Genomic DNA, 13,325 nt, shown 5'->3' with positions numbered 1-13,325 from the left:
AGTCAGTCAGTTAGTTTTGAGTCTCTCATCTATGTATATATGTAAATATCCTATTTTGAGATTCGAGTTGCCTTTGTGGCCAGATCTTATAAGTAAGTTGTTTGTTAACTTGCATTTGCATTAAGTTATTCTGTTGAGTTAGGTTTCCGCTGAGTTAAGAAAGCCAAGCCAAGGGTTTGCTTGGGGCCAAAAATGGTCTCCGGGTGCCGGTCCTGCCCAGGGTGTAGGCTCGGGGCGTGACAGTAGGATTCCGTCGATGGGAGTGTTGGGAGGTGATCATATTTCTTGCTAGGCATATCTTCTGATATGCTAAAACATTCGATATAGAATTTAGTTTGTCTTGTCCCACACCGGTGGCAAAAGATGAATACAAACATTTAATAAGAGCTCAACTGACACTGTATATCGCTAATCCCAGTAGCATGAGTTTGGAACCCATGTCGGGGCGGCAAGATGATTGGGACAAGCCAAATCTTTCGCCCTTGACACAAATAGTGCTGAAGATTTGATTTTTTCCAATCATCTTGTTTCTCCCACTTGGGTCACAATCTTACGCTACTGAGCTCTGTGATATACAGTGTATGTTGAGTTCTTATAAAATATATGTATCGTCATCTGCCACCGGTGTGGGACAAGACACACACTAATTTCTACATTGAATGTTTTATCATATGCGATGCACTAAATTCTACATTGAATGTTTTAGCATATGCGATGATGAAGATGAATTCATATATTTTATAAGAACTCAACACACACCGTATAGCTCAGTAGCGTGAGCTTGTAGCCCAAGTGGAGCAATAAGATGATTGGGACAACTGTACTATTTGGTTTTGCTGATTTTCCTTGTTGCTCACATATAAATAGTTTTTACTAGTCATCATGTGAAATTATCACTCAGGTGCTTGTTAACTGTTATGTACTTTTGATATTTCAGGAGGTGGAAAGCTGATGTTGAAGAGCAATTATTCCATCCTCTGCCGATCTGCACAAATCAAGACGATGCTTCCCTATTCTTCATGTTTGTTGAATTTAGTATCACCTATGTTGTCGCTGCGATAAAAGTTGAAAAAAGCTTCTCCTTCCCTTGAATATCTGTTATATGTAGTATCTTGAGATTGTTGTATCAAAGGGTTGAACAAGTTTCTCCTTCCTTTGAATATCTGTTGTATGTCGTATCTTGAGATTATTGCGATGAATTTCTTTTATTTATATGATGTTAGTGCTTGATTTGTTCAGCTTGTAATGAATTTCCAGTGTACATGCTTAAAAGGGATAAGTTTTTTATGTCCTGTTTTTTAGGACAAATGGACAGGGATCCTATCTCTTGTACCAATATGAAGACTCAGCTCCATTACCAATTAATACTATTCATTCGGAAATCTAAATTCCACCCATGATTGGGGTAACAAGAGCTACCTGATAGTAAAACAAAAGAGTTTTGGGAATTGTTTGAGAGGTGGATAAGAATCATGCCGAAAGCTTATCTTTCTTTCGTCTCTCAACAGAAAACTCTCTCAATGTGACCTGATTGTTTTCTGTACTGAGAATCCACAAGAGTTAGATGGGGACTTTGTTATCCACTGATTGAGAATCCCGAACTTGGTTTCTATGACTTTTCTCCCTAGCGCTCTTGTGAATCTTGATCTCCATAACCATGTACGAAGGAGGTTGTCATTTTGAACTTTAAGTTTGTTACTCCGAAACCACCACTTTTTCTCTAAGCTGACAAAATCCCTATATATAAGGCTCTAATTTTCGAGCTGTTTGTCCTCGTTTTACAATAACAGAAAAAGTTAGAAAATTAATGTATTTATTCAACTCACTTTGGAGATGAGCATATATGGAAAAATCATTTGCTTGCTAGGCATATCATCGCATATGCTAAAACCTTGCGTCTTGTTCCACACCGGTGGCAGAAGACGTATACATATATTTTATAAGACCTCAACAGACACTGTATATCGCTGAGCTTAGTAGCGTGAGCTTGTAGCCCAAGTGGGAGCAATAAGATGATCGGGACAAACCAAATCTTCAGCCCTTGACACAAATAGTGCGTTGGTTTGGGTTTATAATAATAAGCGGTTCTTGATAATAGTATGAAGTATTGTTATTCCGACACTAATAAATAAATAATAATAGTAATTTCACATGGCAGTAAGCTGTGGGAGTTGATGGGGTAACTCGCCCCCCTCATTGGCTGGCTTAACAGAGCAGCGCTCTCACTGTCTCACATTACATGACAGTTAGTCTGATGCTGTCAAAGACCAGTTCGCGCACACTCCCGACTCACCACTAGAAATGTCAGGCTGTTATCGGTTTGGACCATCATCTTTTTATTTGACCAAAAATTAGACTTCGAAAGCCATTCCAATCATAAAGGTTTCTCATGAACCGAAACAGTTTTGGATCAAAGTCGACTCCTACATACTTGAAAGGCAGTTCTCCACAGTAGGTTCAATATTTCCTTAAGTTAGCCTTTAATCCAGAAGCCATATAGAAATGTTAAAACAGATTTGTATGTAGTATCTTGAAATTGTCGCGACAAAAGGTTGAACATGCTTCTCCTACGCGTAAAATCCCTTCATATATATATATATATGAAAATGTTAGTGCTTGATTTTTTCAGCTTGTAATGACTTTCGAGCATAAAAGGGAAGAAACTTCAAAAGTGATCATTCAGTAGTATACTTGTTGGTAAATTTCTGGTGCCTTTGTTTGAGAAGTTTTCTCTAAGCTGGCAAAGTTCCTTTATATAAGCCAACTAGCTAGTATTAGAGCTGTTTGTCCTAAAGGCTTTGCAATCGCGATATGTTGACTTTGTATGACCCGTGATCGCGGCAGATGCTTCACGATTGTGAAGAAGAGTTGATCTGGTTGACTTTCATGATCACAAAGACCATTTTTTGCCAGTTCTCAACTTCTTCCATTTTAGCTCCTTTTTGCCTTCTTTTTCACCTGATTTCTTCCCCATCACATTAACATGTATATTGACAGTAAACGATATTAGATGCATTGTTTTCTCAATTAAACATGAAAAACATTTAAAATTAAAGAAGAGATAAGATGGCAAAATATCAACTTGTCATATACAAACCAATAAATATATGAGAAAAGGCTCAAATATGTCATCGAACTTTGAGAAAAGGCTCATTTATGCAATCCGTTAAAAGTTTGGTTCATCTCACTACAACAAAAATAAATTTTAGCAGCAATAAATATACACACATTAATAAAGAGTGCTAAAGTCTTTACCGGCATTAGTTTAGTGTCATTAAATCCAATGTTGCTAAAGACTTTAGGGACATATACAAAGAGTGCTGATTAGCTCTAAAAATACATCTTTAGTGGCAATTAAGCTATTGACGTTAATTAGTTGCCACTAAGGATCATTTTTGTTGTAGTGTCTGTGCCATTTCCATTTGAGAAAAGGCTCATCCATGCCATTATTTGATAGCAAAGATAACACACACCGTTGTTGTTCGATCTGCAAAAATCAGGAAGGATCCAACTTCTAGATCTTCATCCTTATGAAGCACTTGCATCCCAGTGCGAGCAACTTGGGTACTATTTGTTTTTGCTGGTTTTCATTGTTGTTTGAATATAAACTGTTTTTAGTTGTCATGTGAAATATCACGAAGGTGCTTTATTAACTGTGATGTACTTTTGCTATTTCAGGAGGTGAAAAGCTGATGTTAGAGAACAATTTATCCATCCTCTGCCAACTGCACGAATCAAGACAATGCTTCCCAATTCTCCATGTTAGCTAGATGTAGTATTACGTATGTTGTTACTGTGATAAAAGTTGAAAAATGCTTCTCCTTCCCTTGAATATCTGTTGTATGTAGTATCTTGAGATTGTTGTGACAAACGGTTGAACAGTCTTCTCCTTCCTTTGAATATCTGTTGTATGCTATATCTTGAGATTCTCATGATATATTTCTTTTATATATATGACAATGTTAGTGCTTGATTTGTTCAGCTTGTAGTGAATTTCCAGATTTTGTTATCCACTGATTCAGAAACAAGAATTTTGAAAAAAATAATAATATATGTATGATGTATATATATAGATTGAGATGAATATTTAAATTAGACTCGATGAGTTTATGCTATAAGAGACACGTTTTTTTTCCATGGGCATGGGATCCCCATAAATCCATTGAAAAGCTGGGATTTCTGACAACACATTTCATACCTATTACTCGAAAAAAACGTTGGATAGAAGTTTAGCTCAAATTATGTATGTGTAAGAGGACATAACTAGCATATATATACAAAAAGATCAAACGGAATCCAATGATTCTAAATCTTGGATTCTTCACTAGATTTGGACTGTTATTAGAGATATGATGTGAAAATCTCATGTATAGTTCGGTAAAATAATAGTAGAAGTAATATATGTATCAACTACTCTACTATCATCTTCCCAAATGAATTAAACTATGTCAATTGTATCCCTAGAAGCTAGAATAGATTTGAGTTGAAATTACTGTTTATATACTCGGTATTTACCATACGAGTTCACGCTATTAGAGACACGTGTATTTTTATGGAAGTTCTCATGATTACTTTCTATAAAAAATGATTTCCACCAAGCGTAATTCATACAGATCCCTAGAAAAAAATGCTTTTGACAGAATTAATTATATCTAGCTCAATCTTGAGTGTAAGAGTTCTAACACGTACCTCAGTGTATAAGGAAATGAACTTTCTATGATTTGTCAATCTTCCATGAGTTAGGTAGATGTCTGGGTTATGAAGGAGTACGGAGTTAAGGAATCTTGGACAAAGATGTTTAACATTAGCGGTGGGGTGTATTATTTATTTGGTCTGTCCTTTTGCATGTCAATTGAAGGTGAAATTTTGTTTAAGAACACATCATTTTTCATGATTTACAATCCACATGATGACTCAAAGAGATTTCCAAGAAAGTCCAACTATGATCACCTTCAAGAGGCACAACTCTACATTGAAAGCCTTGTTTGGCCCTTTTGCGAAACGTACCAGGAATGAAACAACATCACAGGCACCAAAAGCTCAGATGAAGATGGCAATCGTGTGCTAAATAATTAGTAAGAGTTCTCTATACATTTTTCTCAACAGCTACTAAGTTATGTTTCTTGATAAAGTAAATAGTGTTTTGTTAACTGTTATGTTTTACTAAACTTTCAGGAAGTGAATGTTGATGTTTGGAACAACGAATCTACTCCTTGCAGACGGCACGGGTTGCAATGAAGTAGGATGGGCTTTCTCTATTTTTACTATTCGTTGTAATGTACTAATGTTATTTTCTTGTGTGTTAAAACAAGATTTACATGTGCTCGTTGATTGCATATCACATTTTGTCGGTACCTTTTGGATTTGGTTGAGATAAAATTTATGTCAACTGAACATTTCTATTACAATGCTCGGAACAGTTATTTAAAGTTATTCAATGTTCATCTTTTTAGAGCAACTACATAATTAGAAAATCAATGTTGTCGAATTTTTGAAACGAGAAAACTTTTGTTCTTGAATGGTTTTAAAACAAATTGTTCACTGTTTTTGTATCGTACTCTCTTTACCTAAACCAACTGTCTCATAATATTAGAAAGTACTATGTTTATCGCAGTTGCATTGGGCTACTCTATATTGTGCGTTTTCAGAAAATGATCGTCACTTGTTAATGAATTTTAACAGCTATTGATTACTCAAACCTTTCCTCTTTGGCATTCATCTTCAGTTCATGCAACCATTTATTGATATGCTATGTATATATGCAATGACTGGATTTAGTATGTGCGCGGGTCATTTTTATGATGAAACTATTTTATCTCAAGAACGAAATTCTGAATTTAAGCTATATGTATTTAGATTTATACAATTAAACTCGAATCAATATTAAACGTCCAAATGTCCAAAATAAAAAAACCATATTTCTCTAAGAGCCTCTTTATTTTTTCCTTGAATATATGAACATACATAATATCAAAATCATTGAATAAACTTAAGATCAATTCCAAAGAGGAACAAATAGCTGCTAATGCATAAATAAACTATATTAAGTTCTTGTGTGTTAGGTACGTGCTCCACATCTAGGGTGTTAACCTTAGAATTTTGAAGCTGCGATTTGTTGAAATCATAAGACACTGGGAACACGATCATTTAATAGGGGAAAATAGTACCAAATGAACTACGAGCATTTGTTTTATTCTTTTATTTTGTATTGAACAAATAAATGTTCTCTGATATCTAATAACACAATGCTGAAAAAGATGCATCAAAGGTAATTTGTCGGAGTAACAGACAAACGGTTTGACTAAGATTATCATAAATATAAGTAGCAAACAAAACACAACTTCTAGTTCAAAGAAGAAAATGTAACTCCTATTTCATATCAACTTCTTGATAACACATATAACAAACATTCCGAGGAAGGATAAGGTTGTTTTTCCATAACGAACCTTAATTCAAGCCTTAATCTACTTACAAAATAGGATATGCATCAATTAGTGAACATAGGTAAGTCATGTTCGATGGATATAGATTATTTTGTATATTGAAGTATCCGTAACAACTTAAATGCACGCTCATTTTCGGTGACCTAAAAGGAAAAAATTGATCAACTGATACTTAAAGGAAAAAATGTAAATCTATTACCAAAAAAGAAAAGGACCATTTTTTGAAAAATAATTATACAACATATCTTTTGGAGATAGTACAATTACAAAATATTTTCAGAGCACAGTTACAGATAAAAACATCAAAAACTTTGTTTTCTTCTCAAATTTCTACAACACAAATGAAATCTGAAGCCTCTCATCTACTAAAAAAAAACAGAGCAAACACACTAGCAGTGATCCATTTTCTTATTCTTCAGTTCAAGATTCAAACTTTTAAATCTATTCTTCTGGCAGATATCAATGAAATCCTCTTAAGGTTGTCGGTAAAATCACTTGTGAAATTTAGGTGTATTTTGAAATCCTGGTTTGGTTTAATATCTAGCCCTGAATTTATTAAGTCTCATCTCAGCATATCAGCTAATAACAAGGCATGTCATAGGCTTGTGATAAAGTAAATAGTGTCTTGTTAACCGTTATGTGCTTTTGAACTTTCAGGAAGTGAATGTTGATCTTTGGAACAAGAAATCTATTCGTTGCTGACTGCATAGGCTGAAATGAAGAAGGATGGCGTTTTCCTATTTTTATTGTTCACTTTAATATACTAATGTTTGGAACACTAGTGTGTGAATAAGATTTACATATGCTTGTTGATTACATATCATATTTTGTTTGAATCTAGGTTGAGAAAAAAATTACGTCTACTATAAATTTCCATTACAAGGCTCGAAACAGATACTTAAGAGTTATTCAATGTTCATCTTTTTAGAGCAACTACATAGTTAGAAAATCAGTGACATTTGATATGCTTGAAATGAGAAAACTTTTGTTCACAGTTTTTCATTCAAATAACTTCCAGTAATTGTCTTATAATATTGGAAAGTGATTTTTCTTAGCTAAAATCTAGATTATACAACACTTATGCCGGTCAGAAGTCTAAGAAGGACATGCGTGAAGATTTCCGCGCTTCTTGTTTTTTATATTGTCTAGAGGCATAACATGCTCTTGAAACACTGCTCAATAAGAGAAACAATTTACTACGCTATTTAGCATGAAGTTGAAGATAAAATTATTGTTACTTGAAAATCATATATATATATATATAAGAGAATCTTGGTCATGCCTACGTGGCACCACCACAAACCAAAATTCCCTTTTAATTTATTTATTTACAAAACTACTCTTCCCCTTTCATGAAAAGTTGTGAAATTTATGAAAAGTTGTGACTTTTATGAAAAATTGCGACTTTAATTAAGAATTGTGACTTTTATGAAAAGTTGTGACTTTTCTGAAAAGTTGTGACTTTTCTGAAAAGTTGCGACTTTAATGAAGAGTTGCGACTTTTATGAAAAATTTTGACTTTTATGAAAGGTTGTGATCTTTTCGAAGGGTTGCAACTTTTTCAAATAGTTATAACATTTTTGATAAGGCACAACAAACATTTGTTCACACTACCATTTATTATCTATAAATAGAGGAATTTCCTCTCATTTTAAAACAACGAAAATTCTGAACCTCTTCTTCTTCTTCTTCTTCTTCACAATTAAATATTTGTGTACTTTGCTCCTGCTGAGTGGCTCACTGACACCATTGTTTATGTTACAGATCCTGGTATGTATTCTTACCGTCATTAAGTTATGCTGATGTTATTAAGGATAAATAATAAGATATAATTTTTTTCATTTTCCTTTACATTATTAATGACTAATAGGTTTTAAATATTATTTTATAAATTCCATGATATTAAATTCCTGCACAAAGTGCGGATAATTTTACTAGTTAGAGCATAAAGGAAAATGACTAACAAGATCCGCCGGCAATATAATTGCCTTTATAGAATGTGTGCTTTACATATGAATTGGTTGTTCTATGTTTCAAATAACAAATAAAGATTTTCAATCCCTCTTATACAAACTATGTTTTCGACATAGATTTGTCTCTCGCCCCAGCTATATATCAGGGTTAATAACTTTTGCATATCTGAGTGAATCACCTTTTGTATTGTATATCATGAAAGTTGACTCAACCACAACCAAATTTTCACCTTAAGTTTCAGTGTAAATATTTTTACCCGAGATTTCCGTACTCGACTTGATCCTCAAGATACTTAATGGAAAATATATTTCCCCAATTTTAGCGGGGTACATCAATGAATTAGTTAAAATAAGTACCTTTTTATTTCTTAAAATTTGGCTTAAAATAAAAAGGGAAAAGACTCAAATATATCATCAAACTTTGAGAAAATGCTCATTTGTGTCATCCGTTAAAAAATTGGATCATATATGTCATTTCCGTTTGAGAAATAGCTCAAGTGAATGGCATCGATGAGCCTTTTATCAAAATTCGATGGCATATTTAAGCTTTTTGCCTATTTAATATATCAGAAAACCATCTTTCTTCTTAATTCTAATTTTTTTAATAAAGAAAATAATTTGCTAATAAATTAATTAATAAAATTTAATTAGTTGAGTGTTTATCTGGAAATCTAAGACGCATATAAAAAGACAAAATAATTATACTTTGAATTTAGTCAGTCAAAAAACTTGGTCAAATCTAATTAAATTTTTGTAATTTGTCTCTTTTTGAAACTGCAAAATTCATTTATAGAAAAATGCATATGACACATTTTAGCTTAAGCTAATGATAACTTTCAATTAAATATTTTCACATCTACAAAAGAATTGAAAAAAAACTCATATTTTGTTTCAATAATAAAAATTCTGCATTTACTTGTAACTGTTGTTTTCTATTACACTTTAAAAAAGGAAAAATATTTAATAAATATCATCTTTATCCTATTTGAAGACCATATATACATACCTCATCGTCTAAATTCCTTTCTTGAAATCTTGTTGCAATTTTCTTTTCAACATTCTCAAAAAGAAAACTTCTATTTAATTTCCTGAAAATTTTGCAATGGCTAATTTCATAAAGGAAGAAATTGACATTGTTGTGGTTGGAGCTGGACCATCCGGTATGGCTGTTTCAGCTTGTCTAAACAAATTGGGCATAAACAATGTTGTTTTAGAAAAACAAGATTGTTGTGCTTATTTGTGGAAGAACAAGACTTATGATAGACTTCATTTGCATCTATCAAAGGACTATTGTTCATTGCCATTTATGCCACATGCAACTTCATCACCTAAGTATATGCCGAAAAAAAAATTTATTCAATACTTAGATGAGTATGTTAAGCATTTCAACATCAAGCCAAAATTCCAAACTTGTGTTGAATCGGCCTTTTACAACAGTGCGGAAAAGAAATGGAATGTCAAATCAAGAAATTTGACTAGTGGAGAAATTGAATTATATGCTAGTGATTTCTTGATTTTGGCTACTGGAGAAAATAACGAAGGTTATATTCCAAAAATGGTAGGAATAAAAAATTTCAAAGGCGAAATAATCCATTCAAGTGATTATAGATCTGGTGAAAAATATAAAGATAAAAAGGTATTAGTCGTTGGATCAGGAAATTCTGGGATGGAAATAGCTTTTGATCTTTCAAATTATGAAAGTCACACATCAATTGTTGTGAGAAGTCCAGTAAGTCTCTCTATCTATTTATGCTTTATCTTTACTTTTATCGTTATTTGTTTGCATGTGAGTAGGTTTGTGTTTGTTATAAAAAAAATTAAATGGTTGTGTTCGATTAGTTTAGTTGTACATCAACTATTTTACATGGTACCTGTTACTTTTTACTAGCATCTGTAATGTTGTAACTCGATTCATCAAGAGATTGGGTATGGGTTTCTTGACCATCAACACCAGGTCATACCCTTATTTGAAAGGGTCAAAATATGAACATGATTTCTCATGATTTTCATTCTACTTTATTGACCACCCAGTCATATATACCCTTGTGGTATTTCTTATCTAAAAAATTATTTTTGAATTAGCCTAACCTCCAATAATTTCCACCGATTCGTCATTTGTGTTAAATTTCACAAACATACTCTCCAAGCACTATACAAAATAGTAAAAACAACCTCGATTCTGAATTCAAAGTTGATTTAATGAAATCATTTGTTCTTAAAAAGGGAATACTGATTGACTAGAAAGTGATTAAGGAATATGGTGTTGTATTATCGTAAATACAAAAATTTGGGATAGATATTTAAATATCCTAAAAACATAGAAATAACTCATTATTCCATTTCAAAATCACAGAAAATTAGAAATTTTAAATGCAGGTCTCATCGGATATTTTATATCGTGAGAAAAAGAAGAGTAGGATTTGGGGAGGTGACAAGTTGTTTAGTATAAGTATAAACAACTCATATATTTTTTACTTTGAGGAACTGAATTCGAAGAAAAAGAACTAGGGTTTCTTTTTCTTATAAGTAGAATCTTGATTTTTGCTAAGTTTGTCTTATTAACACTTTTATACATCGTCATTTTTACATGTTGCACAGATAACATATTTAACTTTTTAAGATTTTGAATCTCATAATTTTGAAGAAACATATTTATAGATATAAGTTAGATGACTTGATAAATGATAGCACAAAAAATTATTTGCACTAACTGTATATGAAATTTTGATTTCTCTTTTAATTTAATCTTTCGTGCATTACTCATATATATTTCTTTTTTTAGAACCCTTGATAATTCCAGTTACCAACTTTGATCTATGTTTTTGAATACTACAAGTTATATACAATTACGTTATAATTGATCTGATTTTATACTTCTTTTTTAATATATCGTCAAAATATGAAACTTACACTCGTAAATATGTACATTATAGTTCATAATGATTTCTCAAAGTGCTATAACTTTTCTATAGTTAGATGATGCAAGTTTTTCACATGCACAATCAATTATTATTTTTTGATAAATATGATTGTTAATTCTAAAAGTTTTAATATAATTGTCCTAATGTTTTTGCAGATTCATGTTCTAACAAGGGAGATGGTGTACACTGCAATGTTGTTACTAAAATATTTACCAATATCTTTGGTTGATACTGTAATTACAAAGTACGCAAAATTTAAGTTCGAAAATTTAGCAGAATTAGGAATACCAGAACCAGAAGAAGGCCCATTTTCCGTTAAAATATCAAAGGGTAGATCCCCAGTAATTGATGTTGGTGCTATTGACAAGATTACACTTGGACAGATTAAGGTATGATACTATCTTTATTTTATTTCATTCTATTTTGAAAAACAATATGTGAAAAACAGATGGCTTTAGTTTCTCCGAGGGTTTTGGTCTTATAGTAAAAGTACAACATGTGATGTATGGTTAGGCGCACATCACGAGTTCAAATTTGATAACTTCCAAGAACCTAGTAGTAGTACTTAATGAAGAAGAGTAAAAATACATGTTCATTATCATGGGCAACAATTTAACTGTTAAAATAACGAAATCGGTAGAATTTAGTAATTTTGGCCAATACAGTAAATTTGTGTAAATAGTTCATTTAATATGCATTAATAATCTATCATAAAAAAAGGAAATAATACTTGTTTTTTTTTTTTTTGTGAAATAACTTTTGGTGAATTGTTAATTAGGTACTTCCTAGAATATCAGACATAAAGGAACATACAGTAGTGTTTGACAATGGAGATGAACATCAATTTGATGCAATCATTTTTGCTACTGGATACAAAAATATTGCTACCAAGTGGCTAAAGGTACATTTTGCAAATTATCACTATGTTCTTTTTTTTTTTAATTCTAAATTTGAGTCTTGAAATTTTCCACTTGCCTATAAATATTGTGTGCGGATAAATTTTTCTCGATAAGTTTTCCTAATTACTAATTTCACTTACTATTAATTTTACCATCATTGTCTCAAAGAATGTACAATTTTTTTCTTTTGTATGTAGGATTATAGCTCAATATTCCTTGAAGATGGCACAATGATAAATTGGAAAGGAGAGAATGGGCTCTACTGTGCTGGATTTTCAAAAAGAGGGATTGCTGGTATTTCAATGGATGCTATAGCTATTGCCGATGATATTAAGACTGTTAGAGGCAACAAAATTTAGATTTTTATTATTATTATATTAGACTATGTTGTTAAATAAATTTTCTAAACCCTGCGTGAATGCGGGATGCTTTCTGCATCGGGCTTAACTTGTTCAGTTCAGCTAGAACTTAAAAACTTTGTTTCTTTTAGTGTGTTTTTTATTGGAATCAAGTTTCTACTGTCATAGAAATTTGATGAAACTTTTCTGATTGATTGTCTTTCTTTGTTGATTTTTTTATTTTTATAATGATGGCGTGGGGTTCATATCGCACACATTTCGACTATTATATCGAACACTAGCTATCTCTTGCCAGTACGAGTATCGAATAACTCTACGCATCAAATTGGGTAACTTTTATTTGAGACATTTATTGACAACATGAATGAAATCTACTATTTCCTCTGTTATTCATAGTAAAGTAGAATTCGAGAGAGAGAGAGAATTGACTTCTTGAGAATCTATTTTTCCTTCAATTCCTTGATGTTCATAAGGTACATAAAATTAAATGTACATTGAGCTGTTAACATTCCATCTTGCTAAGGTCATTGCTAGGTCGATCTGTACAAAATGTCCTAACGGACCAGTACAGAAACAAGAGGATGACGACGGATACATTACCTAGCTCATAAGAAATACTCCCTACGTCCTAGCAAGAATGTAAAAGTTGTTGCAGATGATTCAACTAGATACACGTAACCTACTTAATCCAGAACCAAATGATTAATTTAGCTTCCTCCCAAACCTCTTG

At 32.2% G+C, this 13,325-nt stretch overlaps 1 protein-coding gene across 1 annotated transcript; it reads left to right on the top strand.

Moving 5' to 3' along the window:
- The first annotated feature begins 9,518 nt into the window (after positions 1-9,518).
- LOC125851641 (probable indole-3-pyruvate monooxygenase YUCCA10) lies at positions 9,519-12,595 on the top strand. The gene is made up of 4 exons (XM_049531410.1): positions 9,519-10,145; positions 11,493-11,726; positions 12,116-12,238; positions 12,434-12,595. The coding sequence occupies exons 1-4, from the start codon at positions 9,519-9,521 to the stop codon at positions 12,593-12,595; spliced, it is 1,146 nt and encodes a 381-aa protein (XP_049387367.1).
- The last annotated feature ends 730 nt before the right edge of the window (positions 12,596-13,325 follow it).

Source organism: Solanum stenotomum, unplaced genomic scaffold (genome assembly GCF_019186545.1).
Source record: "Solanum stenotomum isolate F172 unplaced genomic scaffold, ASM1918654v1 scaffold28337, whole genome shotgun sequence".
Taxonomy (NCBI): Eukaryota; Viridiplantae; Streptophyta; class Magnoliopsida; order Solanales; family Solanaceae; genus Solanum; species Solanum stenotomum.
The sequence above is the reverse complement of the archived record's forward strand: the minus strand, read 5'-3'. Positions and strand labels throughout refer to the sequence as shown.

What these genes read in the sequence shown, in the direction of transcription:
- LOC125851641 (XM_049531410.1), top strand. Translation starts at nt 9,519, where the DNA reads ATGGCTAATTTCATAAAGGAAGAAATTGACATTGTTGTGGTTGGAGCT. An exon ending in TTACACTTGGACAGATTAAG is followed by an intron (nt 11,727 to 12,115) that starts GTATGATACTAT and finishes ATTGTTAATTAG; the next exon opens with GTACTTCCTAGAATATCAGA. An exon ending in TTGCTACCAAGTGGCTAAAG is followed by an intron (nt 12,239 to 12,433) that starts GTACATTTTGCA and finishes TTTTGTATGTAG; the next exon opens with GATTATAGCTCAATATTCCT.